This window comes from Triturus cristatus, chromosome 2_1 (genome assembly GCF_964204655.1).
Source record: "Triturus cristatus chromosome 2_1, aTriCri1.1, whole genome shotgun sequence".
NCBI lineage: Eukaryota > Metazoa > Chordata > Amphibia > Caudata > Salamandridae > Triturus > Triturus cristatus.
Window position 1 is genome coordinate 92,108,610 of NC_140581.1, and position 24,179 is coordinate 92,132,788.

Here is a 24,179-nt window from a genome sequence, read left to right on the forward strand (position 1 = left end):
GGGGATGCAATTGGGAGTTGGGACGAGATTTGGGATGGCCATAATAACGTAGAAACGTTTGGAGCAAGTAAACAATCATCAGGTTAAAAGATGACATAACTGGGTCACCGATAAAGTGCTTGTACAAAGCCAATGAATAAAATAATTAATTACCTGAAAAAGGGCTGTCTATGATAGCTTGAGGATGATTAACCTTTATCAGAGGGCACACAGAGTTCACTAAATAAGAACCATTCTTCGAATGGGAGACACCATCTCTTGCAGCATTCTGTAACCGTGTTAATAGGGTGCACACAGGAGTCCAAAGTGACGACTATTCTTCTGGTGGGAAAAGCTATCTTAAGCGAACAGAAGCAAGAGGGTCTGTTCGAGCCAGGACCTCGTATTAATTGGTAGGGTCCATATATTACAATCTCACTGAAATCAGAAACACTCATGAGGTGAATTCACTGAGGGCCCAGCAGTGACCACTTTTCACCAGGGCTTGCAAAAGAGAAGCAGGGGGCAGGGTACATGTTGGTGAGCTGGAACATCAGTTATTGAGGGAGCGTGCGGGCTGCTCTGCTTGCCATGGGGCCCTCCCTACTGAGCCAAGCCCAGTAAAGGGGGGGGGGGCTGGGACTGTGCAGAGCCCACCAGCAGCTCCTTTAGTTGGCTGAACCTTTTGGTAGAAAAGGTGATGAATTTGGTTAACCAAGAACTTAAAAGGGTGTTATCAGGATTAAGGGAGGAATTCACAGCTTATCGACATGTGCGGACTCCCAGCTTGCTCCACTTACGCTTGAGCCTGCTTTTTCGCTCGTCCACCAATTCCGGGCAGAGGCAGACAACATGTTCAAGGGTTTCCTCACACTAACCATATCCTCTGCAAATTTTTTTTTGCGTAGGTCGACCCCAGCTGCCAAATGATTAAAAAACTGGCACTCCCCAAGCCTGAGAGCATTGAATCTTGCCTTGAAACTGATGGAATAGGTGCAAGAGAGGTAATATGAGGGGGGATGCCTGCCGGTAAGTGTTAATGACCATCCAGGCATGTTTGTTTGGCTAGGACGGCCCTGTCTGAATGGTATGACTAGAGGCGTACACATTTATTTAAATACCGCAGTTTAAAGGCTGACTGACTCTGGTTGGTAACCCAAAGTTCTCTCACATCCAGAAGGCGCTGGCAGTCCCACATGAACTGATGTTTCAATCGTCTTGGGCTGCAGGTGTTAATTTCGGCCCATAATAGCGCCTCTAGGCAGTCACCCCAAGCCGCCCGAAGTTTCACACAGATTGAGATAGACACCAGCTGCCCAGGAGGGGATGCCCTGTTTAAATGGAGCCTTGGGGAGACCTTTGGGACCCAAGGCCCCTCCACCAGTGCCTTCTGCATTACAAGGACCAGTCGTCTCATCAGGGAGGGCAGATTGATGACAGCGGAAAATAAGTGATCTTGGTCATGAGGCAAGTCTGGGGTGATATCCACGCTCGAACCAGAAGTACCTTGGCTCATCAAGGAGGGCAGATCCGTGACGGGGGAGGGTGCATGATCATAATCGTGGGGTGAAACTGAAGTAGGCCATGTTTGGACTAGAGGGACATCTACCCGGTGTGCTGGTTTCAAACCCACTTGATTAAAAGTGCCTGTAGAGGAAGGATGCCCATTCTGGTTCAGTAATATTTGCACAACCAGACCTGCGGATTCCATTGTTTACACCAAACGTATCTCACCTCCAGAGACTGGTCCAGATTTAGCCTGATAGTCTGGCTGTGTTAGCTTTAGTGAAGAGGGGCCTCCTTTATGCATCTCGTTTCGAATTGGCCCTGGGTGGTGACATTATGGGAGCAGGAGCGAAGCTGTTTGTCCCATGTAACCTGGGTAGTACAAGCGGTATCAGTGAAAGTGTTTGCTATGTATCTTTTCCCTTAAGAAAGGCCGCACAGTGAGATCACGCATGCCAGCGCTGGGGACGTTGTTGGCATATCGCTGCATAGAGACTTTTTGGGTGGCACCAGAGCCTTCTGAGTTTTGGAAATGGCAAAAAGACCTACAAGAATGGGCATTGGGGGGCGAACAACACATCAAGTTGATGTGCCGTGATAACAAAATCACACAGGGCCTGGCAGAATGGGCGGAAATGCTGATGAAATACTTGACCCCCTGAATAATAGACCTCCTTTGATTTAGAGGTTGATGTGATTCCTGGGCTGGTTGGGGTGGCTCTCAGCCTCATGTGTGCGTTTGTTTTATATTTATGTGGGATCACATGAGAAAAACATCCTGGTCTGTATTTTGGGATTTTTCATTTGTTTAAGCTCTTGCGGACTGTATCATGTGTCTGGTTAAGACTCCTGTGGGTGACGGCGAGGAAAACAGGCTTTGCTTGATTATGTTCTGTTATTATCTGCATTATGATAAATACCATTTGGAGAAAAAAATGCATATGTGGGCTTTGCTCAGTGGTTAATCATTGGTGCTGAGTACGGGATAGGGCAGGGCTAGAGGCATCGTGTTGACATGTCCTTAGGCCTGATGAGATGTATGTTTTTATGTTCAACTCTAGTGGACGGTGACGAGTGGGATATCCTGATCGCTCATTTCTTAGGCGTGGATCACTGCGGCCACAAGCATGGGCCGGATCACCCAGAGACTGCAAAGAAGCTCTTGCAGATGAATGAGATGCTCAGGTGAGTGTTTGAGTATGCTACCATTGTATTGTGGCATTTACATCATGATTCAGTATATCACGATATGTGAATTGGAAGTCTACACATCAGAGAGAAAGAGTATATTGAAACAAAGTACAAAAACAGAACATGGCCTCAGCACAGCAAAGGCAATGACGCAGGCCGAACAGCTAAGAGAGGGCTCGTCCCATAAAACATTGGGGTGGCCCACAAAATTTGCATAATGAGTTAAACAGTGCCACAGAGAGGGCAGTGTTTTTTGCCATTTATTTTCCCATGCTGCAGAAAGTGTAGCAGCCCCCACAGGAGACCCTAGTTTATTTTCAAGTTGACACCCAAAGTCTCTGGCGGAGAGCGATCCAGTTGATGACCCTGACAGAAGTTTGTTACTTTGGAGCACTTCTGGAGCGTGGGCTTTGTACCTTATGCCTTAAAAATGCAATGGCCTGTTTTGTTGGTCTTAAAGTTACTTTGGCAGCACCTGTTAAAAAAGAAAAGACTTGGGTGCATAGTATTTGAATGTTATAATGCTTTATTAACAAAGGTAAATACGATTAATTGGCTTATTAGTGAAAGCCATTGCAAGACTGCAGAATCACAAAGGTTGTAAAGTTGTTTGTATTGGGTTTTATTGTTATTCTGATACCCTGACGAAGTCCGTAGGTCTGACTTTCAATGAGTACTTCCTAATCTTGTGTATAGCCTAATTGGGAGTCTTGGAGTGAGGGGGTTGTGGTTTTAGGGTTCAAATCTCACTGGGGTATCAACTACTAAAGAGTGTCACGGTGTCCAACTGCTAACCTGTATATATGTTTTAATAAATATGTAGAATTTAGTAGCGAGTATGATAATATACTTTTAGTTTTATAAGCACTGGCTGGGCAATGATTTATTGAATGTTTGTTGCGTGCCTAGGGACTGTGTTACTGCCCTCACACCATGTCCCCTGAAAAGTCCTTGGGCGGTTCCAAATCATAACTGGTGACTCGAGATTTGAATAATTAAATTCCAGTCTGCAGTTAGGGCCCGATTCTCAGAACTAACTTAAGACAAAATCCTAAACTTACTACCATTTTGGTATTCACAGAAGGCACTTACTCATTTTGGTATTCACAGAAGGCACTTACTCATTTCGGTATTCACAGAAGTTAGGAGTCCTAACTTTAGGACTCCTAAATGCCTTCTGTGAATACCGAAAGTCTTAAAATTTGGATTTTTCTCAATTTAGTAGTCCTAAATTTAGGAATCCTAACTTTAGGACTCCTAAATGCCTTCTGTGAATACCGAAAGCCTTAAAATTAGGATTTTTCTCAGTTTAGTAGTAGTATAGTTAGGACTCCTAACTTTAGGACTCCTAAATGCCTTCTGTGAATACCGAAAGTCTTAAAATTAGGATTTTTCTCAATTTAGTAGTCCTAAGTTTAGATTTAGGACTACTAAATTGAGAAAAATCCTAATTTTAAGACTTTCGGTATTCACAGAAGGCATTTAGGAGTCCTAAAGTTAGGAGTCCTAACTATACTACTACTAAACTGAGAAAAATCCTAATTTTAAGACTTTCGGTATTCACAGAAGGCATTTAGGAGTCCTAAAGTTAGGACTCCTAACTTCTGTGAATACCGAAATGAGTAAGTGCCTTCTGTGAATACCAAAATGAGTAAGTGCCTTCTGTGAATACCAAAATGGTAGTAAGTTTAGGATTTTGTCTTAAGTTAGTTCTGTGAATCGGGCCCTTAGACTTTTTTTTTTTTTTTTAGAAGCATATGGTGGTGCTAGATACTCCGCTCGCACCCAACGGACAGAAGAGAACACGCGTACGATTCCGTTACTCTGCAGAAGTCTTAAGTGTATCGAGGCAAAAGTTTGAGGAGGCAAGAAATGTTTAGCCCCTCGTAACTCGGGATAGTGAATAAACTCTTACCACAGCCGATTGTCAAGTTCAGGCACATTAAAGCCAAAAAGTGTTAAATTGGGAGGATCTCGGAATATACTAAAAATCAAGATACCCCGTAAGAATTAGTCTGCAGTTGGGATCGTTGTAAGAGGCTGTCCAAAGCTGCAAAAGAATACTGCAGATTTTAAGAAAGACTGCTTTATGTTTATACCAGTGCCTAATATTAACATGAGTTGGAGGCCCAATAACGCAGGATAATTGCAGTGATTTAACAATGATGAACAACAGAGAGGCTTGAAATGTTAGTCTTGAAAAAGATGGAATATTAAAGAGAAACCATTGAAACGCGTCTGCTTTTTCTGTGGCATAATCTATGGGAACACTTTGTGCTGTATATTGTCAAATAAAGTGTACCCAGGCCAAGTGAGGAAATTGTCCCATGTGATATGCTTGACCAATGACAAACCTTAGTGTCTAATTATATTTTTCTCTCTTTGTTTATGCAATATTGTTTTGTATAATAATTTTGTTTTGTATAATGTTTTTAATGTACTGTTTTCATATATATATATATATATATATATATATGGGATTTTTTTTTTAAAGATTGTGTCACATATCTGATGTGATTTTTATGTTTATAAATTTGTACAAGAATGTATAATAAAATAACATTATCTAATTGTTGGTTGTAATAGAGATATTTATTAAAAATAAAACAGGGTATATATACAATACTTGAAATTAGGATGGGATTTACTTAAACAATTATATTGTTTTAATTAGAAACCAAGGGATAACTTGTCTTTAATCTATTGAATAGTACTCCAGTCCCTTTGTGTGTGTAAATGGGTCACTCTCTATTTTTATACACGGTGCTAGATACTCATCTAACATCATGGTTTGAACAAAGGCTTTTGATTTACACCTTTTGTCAAATTAATACTCTTGTTATCAAAAACCAGTAAAAGCAGCGGGGAAAAGGGGCAGAGCGCAGCCATCTGCATAGAACGTATAGGCAGGCTAAATCCCTCTTTGCATGTTATTGGGTCCATGAGCTGTTTTCACAGCTGGAAAGAGATGCATGACAGGAAAGCATTTTCCTTCTATGGGAAGAGGGCAGACTGCAACAGTTTATTGGTCACACCTAAGTTCACGCTCCAGCTGCCTGGCTTTCTTCAGAGATTAATCAAAATAGGAGCATGTTTTGAGTAGGTATCAAGCCTGTGTCTTGATTTCATGGAATATGTTAGGGGATAATTTACATTACTGCTATGTAGAGTCATTGCAGTGCCTGGGCACTTTGTGTGCAGCATAGAGGAACAGTTGGTGCACTGTAGAGTATTCAAATGGTGTGTGTTTCTCTTTGACAGGACTCTCATTGAACACCTGGACAAGGACACCATACTGTTCGTTGTGGGTGACCATGGTATGACAGACACAGGAGACCATGGAGGAGACAGTGAGAAGGAAGTGAATGCTGCCCTCTTTGTCTATAGTAAAACGCCACTTTTTGGAGATCCGCTCCACAAGGTAATGCAATATGCCACAGACAGAACTGGGGCAGGTATTATGAGGAAGTCCTGGGGACCAGGATGTGAACCGGAGCCCAAGTGCTTGGGTTAACGCAAGTAATTGTCTGTCATTGAGTCAATCTAAGGGTACTTCAGGTCCCATTTAGTAGATTTTGAGCATGCTTACTATACAATACAAATGATTTACTCTGAATGGTATTCTATGTATGGCCTGTGTGAATAAATGGTTATCTTCCACTCCCAGTGCTTTCAACTTGACACCTTTGAACATAGGCCAAGTGGAAATTCCAAGCACTGTTTGAGGGAGAATGCTAATCTGGACTTGGCACTTAAAATAAAAAAAAGCCATTCTAAAACTGAACTGGCCAAATACTGTGTGGAAGCCTAGGACTGAGATTGCGTTTGTGTTATATCTTTTCTGGGATACATGAACAATTGCCACTGTTCCCAATAAGGCACTTTTTAATAGAGTTAACATAAAAAGCCTCAATACTGGTTCAATGTACAAGTGCTGCTCTTCTGCATGAAAATGAGACCTTTTTATGCATACATTGTAGTATCTGCATCTGGAAGTTGGTGGATCCTAGGTTCCTTCCGTCCCTTGCCTTAGCCGCTACTCTAACAGGTTCACCAAGTGGAACTCATCACACTTTAAATAAGATATAAGATTAATACTTCTACGATTTTTTAAATATAAAAAGCGTCCATGTGCAAAGGACTGTTCTGGATGTAGGCCAATGAGAAATTGCAGGCACAGTCGAAACTTCTTAATCAGTGTTTTAAAGAAAGGTTTGGTAACTGTTTCAAGGCCCCATAAGTTAGGTACAGACCATGAGAACACCTGTGTGCATAGGACAGGAGGGACTTGTGGGGTTTCTGGAAACAATGTTAAGTCAGATGCTCATTGCGTGAAGGCTGAAACCGAAACCCTGTGCTGAGACCTTTCCATCTTCATGCTAGTTGTTTATAGCCATATAATGTGGGACATAGATTTAATTGGAGAGGTTTGGGGGGCCCAGATATGCTTCTGAAAGTTTTAAGAGGTTGAGTGTTGTCTCTACCTGTTGTAAATATTGATGGGGTATTTGATAGTGAAACTTCGAGTGACCTTTTAACTCTTATTCCTTTCCTCTAGGAGCCAGAAGCTGTTCCTCAGGTTAACCTCGTTCCCACGCTGGCGCTGCTGCTTGGAGTCCCCATTCCCTACAGTAACATTGGAGGCGTGATGGCAGACTTGTTCTCTTGGAGCTATGAAGATTTCAACCATTCTCCGTCCTACACACAGGCATTGGCTTATCACATTAACGCGCAGCAGGTATTGTTTTAATTTGACATACTAGTTATTTGTTTGAGAGTTCGTCATGTAAGATCATACATTCGTATGTGTTTCCCCATGTGTATCAGCCTCTCCATGCTAAGCATTTCTTACTTTTTCCCTGCCCACGTATCTCCTACACAGCCTTACCTTGCTTATTCATCCTTTCTCATGCCTGTTCTTCCACACCAGCCAAGCCTCGCTGTCTTTTCTTTCTCCCACGTCATATATCTTTCGGTACCTTTTTACTATCCATGAAACCGATAAGGGAGCCGACCATATTATAAGACTGCATTCATTCCGTAGTCACAGGTTTGAATCCCGGCATGGGATAATGAACTCTTAGTTTGGAAGATGAGTTTCTCCTTATTTACCCTTTTTTATGAGCTTTAAGATAAGTTTGAATGCCCTCTTTCAGTGCTTTTCTATGGCGCATCTCTTGTTTTCTTCAAGCTTGCCACCCGGAAGCACCACCAGCTGATCCGCGCCGCCAAGAAAACAGCATTCAAGGACCGGTTGGACAACAACGCACACAACTGCAAGGAACTCTTCAACATCGTGAAAGAGCTTTCCAACCCCAGCGCAGGAAACAACGACATCACCCCATCGCAAGACCTCTGCAACTCCCTCGCTTCATACTTCCACAACAAGATCGCGGACATACACAACAGCTTCAACAACCAACCAACGCACACCATGACCGGACAACCACCCCCCACCACCACCCTCCACGCCTGGACCCCGATCAGCACCGAAGACACCATCCGCACGATGAACTCCATCCACTCCGGATCACCGACCGACCCCTGCCCTCACCACGTCTTCAACAAGGCCGACGCTGTCATCGCACCCCACCTGCGAGACATCATCAACACATCCTTCGACACGGCCACCTTCCCTGAGAGCTGGAAGCACGCCGAACTCAGCGCTCTACTCAAGAAACCAACAGCGGACCCCACCGAACTCAAGAACTACCGCCCCATCTCGCTCCTCCCGTTTCCAGCCAAAGTCATCGAGAAGACCGTCAACAAGCAGATGGCCGCCTTCCTCGAGACGAATGGATCCCTCGACCCCTCACAGTCCGGCTTCCGAGCCAATCACAGCACCGAGACCGCCCTCATCGCCGCCACCGATGACATCCGAGCCCTGATGGACAACGGAGAAACAGCGGCCCTCATCCTCCTAGACCTCTCCGCGGCATTCAACACTGTCTGCCACCGCACCCTAGTACAGCGCCTCAGCAACATCTGAATCCAGGACAAGGCGCTGGAATGGATCACCTCCTTCCTCGACGGAAGAACACAGAGAGTCCGCCTACCACCGTACAAGTCAGAGGCCTCCGAAGTCATCTGCGGCGTCCCTCAAGGATCATCTCTGAGCCCCACCCTCTTCAACGTCTACATGAGCCCCCTCGCGGCCATCGCACGCAAACACAACCTCAGCATAATCTCCTACGCCGACGACACCCAGCTGATCCTCTCCCTGACCAACGACCCCGCCTCCGCCAGAGCCAACCTGCACGAAGGGATGAAAGAGGTAGCCAAGTGGATGACGACCAGCCGCCTGAAACTGAACTCTGACAAGACGGAGGTCCTCATCCTGGGCTCTTCACCCTCCGCCTGGGACGACTCCTGGTGGCCTCCCGCCCTGGGCACCGCACCCAAACCAACGGACCACGCACGCAACCTGGGCTTCATCCTGGACTCCTCCCTCTCCATGACCAGGCAAGTCAACAACGTCTCCTCGGCGTGCTTCAACATCCTACGCATGCTACGGAAGATCTTCTGGTGGATCCCCACGAGACCAGGAAGACCGTCACCCAGGCCCTCGTCACCAGCCGACTGGACTACGGCAACGCCCTCTACGCCGGTACCACCGCCAAGCTCCAGAAGAGACTCCAGCGGATCCAGAACGCCTCAGCCAGACTCATCCTCGACATCCCACGAACCAGCCACATCTCCGGACATCTGAGAGACCTTCACTGGCTCCCCGTCAACAAAAGAATCACCTTCCGCCTCCTCACCCACGCACACAAAGCCCTACACGACCAAGGCCCGAGCTACCTCAACAGCCGGATCAACTTCTACGCTCCCAAACGCCACCTCCGATCAGCCAACCACGCCCTCGCCGCCATCCCCCGCATCCGAAGAGCGACTACAGGAGGAAGGTCCTTCTCCTACCTGGCCGCCAAGACCTGGAACTCCCTCCCTCCCGACCTGCGCCTGACCCAAGACCACCTCTCCTTCAGGAAAAGACCTGGCTGTTCGAGCAGTAGCGGCCCCCCCCCCCCCCCCCCTCCCCCAGCGCCTTGAGACCCTACGGGTATGTAGCGCGCTCTATAAGTGTCATTGATTGATTGATTGATTTTCTTTGTGTTTTAGTGCTTTTGATCCTAGTATCAGATTTTGTTCGAGATATTTTTGTACTTTTAAGGGTCCAAACCTTTTTAACTTGGACAGAAAGTTAAGTTCTATATTTCTTAAATGGATTACTACCAAGGGAGGCAAGGATTCTCTCAGAAACCAGATTATCTTTGTGGCTCAGATTAGTGAGACCTCGTGGGAGTGCAATTGCTGCTCACAACAAGACTGCAGCCTCTCTCCTGTAGCCTAACAATTATACTCCCTACAACTCTCACTTGTGGATGCACAACATATTTATCTCCCCGGCTTGATTAAGACTGTCATTCTTCTTTCCTCAATGAACTGCAATTATTCCAGATCAATAGGTTCGAGGCATGTGGGCTGCTGAATTCATATCTGTGCATAGATCGCCGCCTAGTGTTGGGTCCGGATGTTTGCACGTTGTTGTCCTGGAAGAGTCTTCGAAGTATCCTGAGATAGGTGACTCCTCCCCTGGACCACAGTGCGCATGGGCATCCTCTCCATCCTCAGATTGTTTTTTCCGCCATTGGGTTCGGATGTGCTTATCTTGACTCAAGTTAGGAAAAACTTTTTTCAGGCCAAAAGGCCTTTAGTTCGCGTCGGTACTGTTCCCGATCGGTATCGACAGTTACTTGTTAGTTTACTAACTTCAAAAACAACTTTTTCGCATCGACATCGACACCATCGACGATGGAATCGAGGACACCATTCAAGCGGTGTCCTGTTTGCAATGCAAAATATCCCCATGTCGACGTCCACCCGGTGTGCAACAAATGCCTTTCACCGGATCACGACGAATCCACATGTATGGCCTGTGCCCGATTCCGTTCCAAAAAGACTCTCCGGAATCGACGAGCAGCGAGACTTGAAGCGCAGCAAGCGGCACCGGCCCCAACCAACATCTTCAGCGCCAAGGACGAAGATGTGGAAGGCGTGGAGAACCTACCCTCCAGCCCCGCTTCCGAACACAATTCCGGATCGGAAGACATCGAAGAACAACTCTTTCACAGGGATGAAGACGACACCGAGGTAGGAGACTACGATGAGGCCTTAGGGGCCGAAGAAAGTAGCTCCGGTGATGAGCAAGGCCTACCCGTACAGACGGAGGATATCCCAGTGCGTCAATCTATGGCTCCGGTCGAGGGATCGCCTTCGGGCCTTACCCAAGACCTATCCCGCAGTTCTTCGGCCCCGCCCTCGGGCCCGGCCTCGGACATTCAGCGACAGCCATTAGTACCTAAAACGACTGGTTTCCCTTCATCGAAACCGAAACCAAAAGTCGTGTCGGTTCCACAGAAACCGAAACTGAAAGTGACACTGGTCGGATCGAAGCCCACTGCACCTTCGACGACAGCAAAACCCGTCGGCGCCGACCGCACCCAACGGGACTTCGGTGCCGAACTCGCAGCAGCCGACGTCGGCGCCGACGTCGGCGCCGACACACGGAAAAAGGCCATCGGTACCGCCCAACCGCCCCGGCACCGAAACAATCGGCTCCGGCCACGAAGGTCAAAATGGCCGCTGCGTCGCACACCACTTCGAAAGCAGCACCTAAGGCCCAATCATCGACGCCGTCAACGGCTACTACCTCTCCTCGACTCGATGACCCCGTGGCCCCGAAGAAGCCCACGCCTGCCTCTACAGAACCGCTCGGTGCCAAAGAACCGTCGGCGCTCCAGGTGCGACAAGTTGCAGCGTCCTTGCAACGCATCAAAGAAAAGGCAGCCCTCCAGGACACGTCGGGCCCCGAGCCGAAAACAGCTCAAAAAGCTTCTCCAGCACCATCCCATATCACCTTTGGCCTGCCGCCATCCACGGCGCCAAAAATGTTCGAAATAAGAACACGTGTCACCCAAACTAGGATTACACCTGCCGAACGCTCTCCTCCGGAGACGTCACCGTCCCACATCATCGATGCCGACACCGGCAGAATTATGCTCCACAAGCGGAGAATATCTTCCGAACACGCTTTGGACTCCTACCGGATCCCGCTAAAGAAAAAGCTGCCAGCGGATTCGGAACCAGTTCTTTACGAACGTCTCCATACCTCCTACCCAAATCCACAGTCCTTCTCTCCGACACACTCCGAAACCGACGTTTTGGAGGACTATATGGGTGACGACGTCCCCTACCCCAGAGAGATGGACCCTGAAGGCCAACAGGACCCTGACCAGGCTTGGGATGACCCTGTAGACACAGGTGCACCTATGGATACACAGGACACGCAGCTATATGGCGCAAAAACATCTCCCACAGAGGACACTGCCGCATTCAACGCCCTAATTGAACGTGCTGCGGCAAATCATGGTGTGCAACTCCACTCTGACACAATCGAGGACGATTTTCTAATGGATACTTTCGCATCCTCAGAGAGACATATCAAAACTCTACCCATGTTGAAGGGTGTCCTCAAACCAGCAAAGGACATTTTCAAAGAACCCACCAGGGCAAGAGTAATAAACCCCAGGATGGACAAAAAATATAGGTTGGCTCCTGGGGACCCTACGTACATTAGAGGCCAGTTGCCTCTGGATTCCATCGTAGTCGCAAATGCTCGCAAACGGGCGCACTCGCAGACAACTGGGGATGCTCCTCCCCCGGACAAAGAGTCCAAGGTGCTCGAGACCTCCGGCAAACGGGTTGCAGCCCAGGCAGCTAACATATGGCGTATTGCCAATACCCAGGCGCTCCTAGCTCGCTACGATCGCGCACACTATGACACATTAGAAACCCTACTCCAACATCTCCCTGACCAATACAAAGAGGGAGCAGAGATCCTCATCAGGGAGGGACAACTCCTCACGAACGCATCCATTAAGTGTGCACTGGATGCCGCAGATACAGCTGCCAGAGCAATAAACACCAGCGTCATGCTACGACGACACGCCTGGTTACGAATCTCCGGATTCAAACCTGAGGTTCAACATAACATCCTCAATCAGCCGGTCAACCCCGACTACTTATTCGGGCCAGAAGTTGACACCACCCTAGAAAAAATAAAAAAGGACACAGACACTGCAAAGTCCATGGGGGCTCTCCAAACGCAGACCTTTCGGAGTGGCTCCTTTCGTCGCCCCGGAAATAGAGGAGCAGGCAGAGGACAGGGGTCACAGCAAACCTACAACAAGGGCAACACACAAAGTACCTACGATAAAAACACCCGGGGTGGGTATCGTGGCTCTAGCACAAAGGGCGGAGGACGCGGATACGGCAATACCAGGTCCTCCCCCAAGAACAAACAGTGACGCCCTCTCCCTTCCTCCCGACCACATAACACCTGTCGGGGGAAGGCTACAAAGGTTCCTGTCCACGTGGAACTCCATCACCACGGACAGGTGGGTCAAAGATATTATCAAACACGGTTACTGCCTAGAATTAACCTCCACTCCACCCACAATACCACCAAAACACCGTCCTATGTCCTCAGAGCACTTAGCGCTATTACAGCAGGAAGTGCTCAGTATGCTGGAAAAAGGCGCAATAGAGGTCGTACCCGTCTACGAGCAAGGCACGGGGGTGTACTCCCTGTACTTCTTAATACCAAAAAAGGACGGGTCACTCAGACCTATACTAGACCTGAGACCCCTCAACCGCTACATTCTCTCGGAGCATTTCCACATGCTCACCCTACAACAAGTCCTCCCGCTGCTCAAACAGGGAGACTTCCTGGCCACGCTAGACCTCAAAGATGCGTATTTCCACATACCCATTCACCCCTCGCACAAAAAATATCTCAGGTTCACTGTTCAAGGGCAGCACTACCAATTCAAGGTTCTTCCCTTCGGCGTGACAACAGCACCCAGAGTCTTCACAAAGTGCCTAGCTACTGTGGCTGCACATCTACGGAGGCAACACATTCACGTCTACCCTTACCTGGACGACTGGCTTGTTCAAGCAAAGTCAGCCCAGCAATGTGCCAGCCACATGTCCAGCACCATTCACCTTCTTCACAGTCTGGGGTTCTCACTAAATTACCCAAAATCACATCTCCAACCCGCACACGTACAACAGTACCTAGGTGCGACCATAGACACTCTGGCAGCCACAGCTCAGCCAAATTTAGTGAGGATCAACAGCATGCAAATGCTGATTTCCAAGTTCAAACCCCAACACTCCCTTCCTGCGCGAGTGTTTATGCAGTTGATAGGCATGATGGCCTCCTGCATCTTCATAGTCCCACACGCGAGACTACATATGCGCCCGCTTCAGGAGTGCTTAGCACGTCAATGGAATCAGGCTCACGGGCAACTAAAAGACCTAGTGTTGGTGAGCGGTCGGGCATACAACTCTCTGCATTGGTGGAATCCATAAAACCTTTGCAAGGGCCGACCGTTCCAAGAGCCTGTTCCACAAATAATACTGACAGCGGACGCGTCTCTCCAGGGATGGGGAGCTCATGTACTCAATTACACAGTGCAGGGACTATGGACAATACAACAAAAGAAGATGCACATCAACCTTCTAGAACTGATGGCAATCTTCCTAGCAATGAAAGCATTCAAAGTACACTTGTGCAACAAAGTCGTGTTGATCCGGATGGACAACATGACCGCCATGTAATACATACAAATGCAGGGAGGAACACTCTCCACAGTTGTCTCATCTGGCTCAGAGCATGTGGAAATGGGCCATTCAGAGGAACATGTTCCTCATGGCGGAACACCTCCCCGGCAAGGACAACCAGATGGCGGATCTGCTCAGCAGACACAGCCACCAGATGCACGAGTGGGAGTTACACCCATCAGTACTCCAACCGTACTTCCACCAGTGGGGTCATCCAGAGATAGACCTATTCGCCACAAGCGAAAACGCAAAATGCCAAAGCTTTGCCGCCAGGTTCCCACATCCGCAGTCGCAGGGCAATGCGATATGGATGAACTGGTCCGGCAGATTTGCGTACGCTTTTCCCCCAGCACCATTGATACCGCTGGTGGTACGCAAACTCAGACAACACTCACTAACACTCATCCTGGTTGCTCCAACATGGGCACACCAACCATGGTACACCACCTTTCTCGAACATTCCGTGGTGCCGCATCAAAGGCTGCGGATCAAACCCGCGCATTTGACGCAGAACCATGGCGAGATTCAGCACCCAGATCCGCAACAGCTGAACCTGGCAATCTGGCTCCTGAAGTCCTAGAGTTTGGCTACCTCAACCTGCCACCTGACTGTATGGACATCATTAAGGAGGCTAGAAGACCCACTACCAGAGCTTGCTATGCAGCCAAATGGAAAAGGTTCGTAATTTATTGCACTAACAATGACATTAACCCGCTAGACGCATCCATCCAAAACATAATTTGTTACCTCTTACACCTATACCGATGCAATCTGGCATACACCTCAATACGTGTCCATTTGACCGCAATATCAGCCTATCTCCAGAACAGGCAGCACCTCTCTTTATTCAGAGTGCCTGCCATCAAAGCATTCTTGGAAGGACTCAAACGAGTAATTCCTCCAAGCCACCCACCAGCTCCAATGTGGAACCTCAACTTGGTCCTCACCAGACTGATGGGTCCACCCTTCGAACCTCTGCACTCCTGCGAGATTCAATTCCTCACCTGGAAAGTAGCTTTCCTAGTAGCGATCACCTCTTTGAGGAGAGTTAGTGAACTCCAGGCACTAACCGTTCAAGAGCCATTCATACAGGTTCACGCCAACAGGGTCGTACTACGTACCAACCCCAAATTCATGCCCAAGGTGATATCGCAGTTCCACATGAATCAAACTATTGAACTGCCTGTTTTCTTTCAAAACCCACAAACTGTCGCAGTAAGAGCACTCCATACACTGGATGTAAAGAGAGCCCTCATGTACTATATAGACAGGACTAAAGTCTTCAGGAAAACAAAACAACTTTTCGTTGCCTTTGCCCCACACCACAAAGGTAACGCCATCTCCAAAGCAGGTATAGCCAGATGGATCGTTAAATGTATTCAAATTTGCTATCAAAAAGCTAAACGCACATTAACGATTCCCCCACGAGCCCACTCAACACGTAAGTTAGGGGCCTCCATGGCTTTCCTGGGAAACATTCCCTTGCATGATATCTGTAGAGCAGCCACCTGGTCCACTACACATACATTTACCAAACACTATTGTGTAGATGTGCAATCAAAACAGCAGGCAGCTGTAGGACAGGCTGTTCTCAAAACTCTTTTTCAGACCGCTGCAGCTGGCACTGGTGGCCGCCGCTAATAGAGGGTACTGCTATATATTCTATGCACAGATATGAATTCAGCAGCCCACATGCCTCGAACTGAATATGCTACTTACCAGTATGCATCTGTTCTTGGCATGTAGGGCTGCTGACATTCATATCGCCCACCCTCCTCCCCGGCGCCTGTAGCAGCTGCAGCTCTCAGAATTACTATAAGCATGGTCATCACTTTCTGTATCTACTCCATCACTGCCACAATTGCGAAAAACAATCTGAGGATGGAGAGGATGCCCATGCGCACTGTGGTCCAGGGGAGGAGTCACCTATCTCAGGATACTTCGAAGACTCTTCCAGGACAACAACGTGCAAACATCCGGACCCAACACTAGGCGGCGATCTATGCACAGATATGAATGTCAGCAGCCCTACATGCCAAGAACAGATGCATACTGGTAAGTAGCATATTCAATCCTCCAAATCAACAAGGGAGCAGGACCGTTATGCCCTAAACCTTTCTTTGGTCCAGTCACCATATCTTTAATATCCATAGCTGGCGTAATTTAAAAGGCAACTTCTTGTAGGGGGCCATCAAAGTGCACCAGTCATTTATTGCCCCTAAGATGACCTGGATATCAGGCCAATGTTTTACATCTTTTCATGCTGTATCAGTTTTCTCCTTGTAGATCTATGTAGGCCAAAGCAGTATTGAGGGCTGGATGACCTCTTTGGATCTCCAAGATGCTTACTTCAACATCCCATGTAACTACAACATTCAGTTTCTCTGATTTACTATAAGCTTACTGAATTTTTCATTCAGACTGAGCTACATTCCCAGCTGTGGCAGTCCATCTACGTTCAAGTCCCATACTCAGACAATTGATTGGTAGTGTCTCACCGCTTGCAAAGAGAACCCACAGCCAGTTTGCAATATTGTCTTTAATTAAGGTTATTCCATCACCAAAAGCAAATTTAATCTTATCTTTCTTAATAAACTTCACTTAATTGGAGCGATGCTAGACTCCTTTGTTTTTCGAGTTTCCCTACCCAGTGATAGGATCATTTATTCAAAACGGGTGAAGCAGCATTTTCTCCAAATGATCAGTGACTTGGGCATCTTGGTTGCAGAGGCTCTTGATTCTGATAGCCACCTGTTATGTTATGTTAGCGATCATTTGTAGAGCGCAGCTATCACTCCGTAGAGCATCATGGTGCTAAGTGGATCGCTTGGTGAAACCAGGTACCTGAGGGTGAAAGGAATGGGATTAGATAAGTCCTCTGCATAGTGTGTCTAGGGCTGTAAAGATCCAAGTTTCTTCCGGAAGAGAGTTTCTGACTGGATAGAACGAAGGTGGTTGGTGAGTTGGTTCCATGCTTTGGAGCCACTCACTGCAAGAGATTTTCCTCCTTTTGAGACAAATCTAAACACTGGAGGTTTTAGCAGATTAGCGTTAGATGATCTTCGAGTACGGGAAGATATATAGCGCACAAACCTGGGCCGGAGGTAGTGAGGACCTGTGGAGTGAAATATTCTGAAAGTGATTATTAGGATCTTGAACAGGATTCTTTTATGGGTTGGTAGCCAGCGTAATGCTTCCAGAGCAGCCGACGCTGGGCCATTTTAGTACCAGGCGGGCAGCTGCGTGTTATACCATCTGAAGTTTGTGTAAGACCGACGTATTAGCACCTGCACAGAGGCTTTTGCAGTAGTCCAATCTTGATGTGATTAGGGCCACTGCAACTGCTTGTCCCGCCACGATAGGGAGTAAATCAAAAAACGTTTTGAGTGATTTTATGGTATGAAAGCAGGTCCCAGCTACTGCTAATGATTGTTGGTGGTATTATGTTGTTCTTTTGACTTGGATTTGGGTGCATATTCTGCAGCATCAACCTTGCTGAGAATTGGACTCAGTTGCCTTATGCGCACTACAGGAAGATTGCAGTTTACATCCGGAGGTAGTTCCCCAGTCCCCTGTGAGAACCTTTGACCCAAGGTTCTCTGGATTCTCAAGGAAAGAGATTGGCATACCAACCATGTAGAGTGTGTCATATTTAAAGCTTTGCAGGCCATGTTTTTTCAGGTCCTCACAGACCACATGGTTGGATGTTTTACTTGAATAAGGAAGAAGTCACTCAGCACCATTCTGGTTTTCTAGTCCAGCGATTCAAGTTGAGGACGGGTCACTGTACAAAACTATTTGGGCAGTGTCTCATCTTCAGAGGCAGAAGAATGTGGATGCAGCATTCCTTAGTCGACCGCATCATGCTAAACGTGTGTGGGAGATTAGTCAAGATGAATAGGTGATTATCTTCAAGACCTGGATCTTTCTTAAAATAGGGTTATTTGCCACGAGTGGCAAATCTCAGTCCCTGGCGTTTGTATCACATCAGGGCTTGCAAGATGTCGTTCTTCTGACCTGGTTTAGAAAATCTTTTGTGTTGCTCCCTTTTTAGTAATTCTTTGGGTTCTTCTGAGAAGTCCTACAGCTCCAGTCTAATCCTGATTGGCATGATCAGCTATGGTTAATACAACCTTAAGCAGCAAACAGAATAAAAACAAGAGGTGACATTTTAGCACTTGATCTTCAAGAGGTGTTAAATCATTTAAAGGCACTGTTAAAAGGCATCCTGTCGCCCATTTCACAATTGGATTTTACAGGTTTTAAATTATATTCTCGTAAGCCATTGCAGCCTACGTAGATACACCTTGATGACCTTTTTGTTTTTTATCCTCCTGTTTGCCATCCTGTTCCTGAAAACATTTAAATCTTGTTTTGGCTGCCTGTATGTCAAAGATACCTTGCACTATTTTCCCAAAAAATAACAGAATACACTTTGATCTAAAGCAAGAGATTGGCTCCCAGTTTTCATCCTAAAATTAGCTTTCAAGCTCTGAAGCTGTACCTGTAAAGGTTGAAATCTTCCGAGCGTCTGAGCATTGATGTGCATATGTGGTGTTCTTACTCGGGCATCAAAAGTCTGCAGTTAAGTGATCTCTCTTACCAGGCGGGTGGTCGGAAACCTTTTACAGTTCTATGTCAGAGACTTCATGTTCTTTTCACAAGAGCAAAACAAAAGCAATGAATGTTGAGCAGATGTTTGACAAATAGAAGAAAAGACAACAGAATGATGGTGATATATCCTTTATTCATGCAATTAACAATACTTTATTTAAGTTTTACAGCAACTCAGCCTTTTTCTTCAAACCAGATTCTTCCTAGGTGTTGGAACAACTGTCCTCTGTAAGGCTATGGTTGAGCTGTTATGCCAGGCTCTAGTACAAGTCTGGGCATTCCTGTGCATTTTCCCCCAGTGAGTGCCGTATTTTTGTGAGCCAAAGTGTACGTGTTTTGTGTGAGGGTAGCTAGGGCCCTACTTGCCAATGCTGTGCTAAGATTGTCAGTGAGTGCAGCGGGCAGCTACCATTTTATCTATAGCCGCCCTTTCGTCTATATCCATGTAGGGGTACTGCTTACCTGTTTTCCAATGCAAGAGGTTTTTTCAGGGCATCGTAGCGGGGTTCTATGCTCACAACTGTCTGATATGATACATAAACAAAAGAGGCCTGTAACGTGTGTGCTGTACAAGATGGTAATCTCCATTGTGATTAGCTGACATCTCCTCATCCTTGAAAACCGGTGTCCTTTTAGGGTGGTGAATCATTTGCTTTGATACAGGCTTCCTCTGCCTGATTAAAATCCACCCCACCTCCATTTCCAGTCTTGTTGTTATCTCCCCTGACATGAGCGTTTCCAGAGAAGGAATACACATACCCATCTGAGTCAGGTCAAATTGGTCACTGTGGACACCAAGGCAGGAAACACGCATATTTTGGGCAAAAACAGCAGGGAGCTGCACCTCCTAGATTGGAGGAGCCTTTTGAACATAAAAAAACTGCAGGCTCTTGGCAGCTGAAGGCATGCCCCTTTGGTAACTGGAAAGAGTATAGGTACTAACCACTGCAGTTCTGCATCCACCAGGGAGATGCAACTGCAAGAGCCAGGAAGGAGTGGAAACTCTTTATGGTTGCCATTCTCCCTCCAGACTGGATTGAAGTCCCATATCCTTCATAATCCCCTTATTGCAAGATCTGTGGAGACGAGGAAGATCTAATTGCCTGCCTCATTTTCCCTACCTGTGATTGCATCATCTTATTTGTTTTTTGGCCAGGAGAGGGAGTAAAGCTTTATACAAATGTGTTGTTGGAGGACAAGTTTGTCAGGGCCTTACCAAAGTGTGGATTGAGCCTGTCTGTCTCCTAGGAGAGCTCTGAATAGAGCAGTTCCCAAGTCCCAGCCCCACCCCCAGGCCAGCAGACCTAGGACTGCTATTGTTTTCCCCAGCTCCAAGCAAATCTGAGCCCTCCTCTCACACCTGCCCAGGCCCCTTAAGGCTTTGCTGGGTGCACCCCAAATCATTCTCCTCCATCTTGTGAGTTGCAGCCTACCTGTGCCCAGATTGCAGTGAGCAGAGTCCAGGAAGTGGTATGGAGGCAGACTAGTGCTGTCTCTTTCCTAAAAAAGTAAAAAAAAGAAAACGATTTTCCCTACCTGTGATTGCATCATCTTATTTGTTTTTTTAAATGTCTTTAGCTGTCTTTACCCTATGGTTGTTACAGTTTAAAATTGTAGTTTTAACCTGCCAGTGATTGCATAATATAGCCCATGTTTTTGTGTTTAAACTTGTGGTTTTTCCTGCCCGTGACTGCTTCCATTTAACCTGTTGAATTGTGGGATTTGCAGTCCAAACTCTGTAGTTTTTCCCTCTCATTCTTCGTGACTCTCAGTTTTCCCTCCAAATGTTTCCTTTGCTCTGTGCTAAGACCTGTATGTTAAGCAGTGCACCCCCAGCGACCATTTTGTGTTAACAAGTCAGTGAAACCAGCCCCCCCCCTTTCCCGCTAAGACAGCAGTAATCTGCTATAAGCTGTTTAAACTGTGTTACATAGGGACTGTGCACTTTGTTTTTTGGCTAGGAGAGGGAATAAAGCTTTATACAAATAGTGTTTTTGGAGGACAAGTTTGTCAGGGCCTTACCTGCAGAAATCCAAAGTGTGGATTGAGCCTGTCTGTCTCCTAGGAGATTTCTGACTAGACGAGCAGCTTCCAACTCCCTGGCCAGCAAACCTTGTCTGAGGTAGCTGGGACCTTATATAGTCTGATATTGTTTGGTACATGTGTACACTGATTGGTAGTTGTATCTGATGTTTCTATTGAATTAGGGTTAGTGTCCTCATTGGTCTGTGATTCAATCAATGTAGGGTTGGGACTAGGGCTAGGGTTTCTATTGGAAGTAGGGACTAGGGCTTCCTGTGTTATTGGGACTAGAGTGGGACTGGAGCTAGGGTTAGGCCTTTAATTGGAAGTAGCGATTTGGGCTTCTGGTGTTATTGGTTACTGGACTAGGTGTTGTACTAAGAGTAGGGTTAGGCATTCTATTGGAAGTAGGGACTAGGGCTTCCTGTGCCATTGGTTGCTTGGACTAGGGTTGGGACTACTGGTAGGGCTAGGGCCTCTATTGGACGTAGAGATCAGGGTTTTTTAAACTGATTGGGTGCTTGGACTAGGGCTAAGATTGGCTGTAAGGTCCTGATCTCCTATTGGTTCTAGATTTTAGGGCTAGTGTTGTGACTGGATAGCGTTAGAGCTAGGGTTCCCATTGGCTGAATGAGTCACCTGACTACTAGGGCTTTAAACGGCCAAGGCTTAGGGCGCCTCAGCCCGGGCGTCGAGGCTAAGGGTTGAGAGGACAAGGGTGGGTGCCTGTTCGAGACTGGTCGGGACCTGGGCTGGAAATGCTGCCCATTTTCCCATTCATTAATACCCACCCTATGTATGTGTCCCGCTGTATATACGCATTAATTTCACTATAGATATGTACCTATCTATGTGTATTACTTTGTATAAACATGTAGAATAATTATGTTGTTATAAAAACAAAAAACAACAACAACAAAAAATCATCTTTGGTCTACATGTACTTGCTTCCATTGTGCATCTATGTACCTCCATGTACTTGGATCTGTGTGTCTGTTACTTTTCTCCTGAAAAAGCATATCAATCAATCAATCAATCATGTCACTTATAAAGTGCACTACATACCTGTGAGGGTCTCAAGGCGCGGGGGGGGGGGCTGCTACCATTCGAAGTGCCAGGTCTTGAGGAGTCTCCTGAAGGTTAGAAGGTCTTCGGTCTGCCGTAGGCGGATGGGGAGGGTGTTCCATGTCTTGGCGGCCAGGTGGGAGAATGATCTGCCGCTGGTGGTTACTCTTCGGATGCGGGGGATGGTGGCTAGGGCGTGGTCTGTGGGGGTGTGGAGGCTGAGTCGGCTGTTGAGGTACGCTGGTCCGGTGTTGTGGAGAGCCTTTTGTGCATGGGTGAGGAGTTTGAAGGTTATCCTCTTGTTGATGGAGAGCCAGTGCAGGTCTCTCAGATGGGGAGTGATGTGGCTGCAGCGAGGGATGTCGAGGATCAGGCATGTGGATGTGTTCTGGATGCGTTGGAGTCGTTTCAGGAGTTTGGCCGGGGCTCCTGCGTAGAGTGCGTTTCCGTAGTCCAGTCTACTGCTAACGATGGCCTGGGTGACCGTCCTTGTTTTGGTGGGGATCCACTTGAAGATCCTGCGGAGCATGCAGAGGGTGTTGAAGCAGGAGGAGGAGACGGCATTGACCTGCTTCTTCATGGAGAGGGTGGAGTCGAGGATGACCCCTAGGTTGCGTGCGTGGTCGGTGGGTGTGGGGGGTGCTCCTAGTGCAGTCGGCCACCAGGAGTCGTCCAGGGCCGAGGGGGTGGATCCGAGGATGAGGACCTCTGTCTTGTCTGAGTTCAGCTTCAGTCTGCTGTTTCTCATCCAGTCGGCGACGGCCTTCATTCCTTCGTGGAGGTTGGTTTTGGTGGTGCGGGGGTCTTTGCTGAGGGAGAGGATCAGCTGGGTGTCGTCGGCATAGGAGATGATGTTGAGTTCGTGGTGTCGTGCGACGTGGGCGAGTGGTGCCACGTAGCCGTTGAACAGCGTTGGGCTGAGGGATGAGCCTTGGGGTACGCTGCAGATGATCTCGGGGGCTTCGGAGTGGAAGGGGGGAGGCGGGCGGACGGATATCCGGACGGATATCCAATGCACTACCCTATTTCTCATCCTGTACCTCTATCAATATCTTTAATCTGCATAAACTTTATGCATCTATATACTTTCAATGTACTTATGGATCTATAAATGTATCACTTTCTTCTAATTTAGCATTTCCAAGGCACTACCCTGTTTCTCTGCCTATACTTCTCTCAATACAACCTCTACACCCACTCTCTCATTTATCTCAAACCCCATACCACTACTATGTTCCTCAAAATAACCCTTTTAAAAAAAAAATATTTTTATTTGCATTTTTAACCAATAGAAGAACAACTGGCATGTCACAAATAGTCATCCACGCGTCTGAAAGACCTCCCACCCCCCCACCCACAACCCACAGTAACATCTCCATGTCAACCTATCGAAATCCGGCTCTGTCATAACTGACAAAATAACCCTTTCTTGACTCTCTCCTACTCTACCCCTCCTTGAATCATCTGACACTTTTACTATACCGATCCCCCCACAACAAACCTTTCTAAACTCTTCCATCTGACTCCCCACCAAAAACCCTTTTTACTCATCTAAAAGACTCCTCCTACTGCTATGACCTAAAAAAGAAATCCTTCACTCTTCTATCCCTCCACTATCCTTTTCAGTCAAAATAACAGACTAACGTGTTCACTTCTCTAATTCCATATTCCACTATACTAATTCACCACTAATCCTTTATGGGTTCCAGAGTAGCGTGCTACTCGCCAACAAAGCGTTTCAACACCTCATCAGGGTTACAAGCGCTATTTAAATGCAAACCTTTCTTCCTTTTTGACCCCTCCCCAACCCTTCTCAATCCAAATAACTGACTAACATATCCACCACTCAACTTACTTCATATTTCACTATACTAATTTTCAACACTAATCCTTTATGGGTTCCGGAGTAGCCTGCTACTCGCCAGAAAAGCGATTCAACACCCCATCAGGGGTAACAGGCGCTATATGAATGCAAACCTTTCTTTCCCTTCTATCCCTCTGCTATCCTTCTCACTCCAAATAACTGACTAATATCCACCACTCAAATTACTTTCATATTTCACCATACTCACCAAGAAAAAGCACTTCAACACCCCATCAGGGGTAAGAAGCGCTAT

General features: G+C 47.0%; 1 protein-coding gene across 2 annotated transcripts in view; it reads left to right on the plus strand.

Moving 5' to 3' along the window:
• The window catches only part of PIGO (phosphatidylinositol glycan anchor biosynthesis class O), a 114,461-nt gene that overhangs the window by 19,905 nt on the left and 70,377 nt on the right, over positions 1-24,179 (plus strand). For both annotated transcript variants that reach the window (XR_014969485.1, XM_085628137.1), the window contains exons 4-6: positions 2,547-2,670; positions 5,938-6,097; positions 7,235-7,414. Coding sequence is in view for 1 of the 2 variants with exons in the window: in XM_085628137.1 (XP_085484263.1) it covers positions 2,547-2,670; positions 5,938-6,097; positions 7,235-7,414 (464 nt within the window). In the remaining variant the exon portion in view is untranslated. The remainder of the gene's footprint in view (positions 1-2,546; positions 2,671-5,937; positions 6,098-7,234; positions 7,415-24,179) is intronic.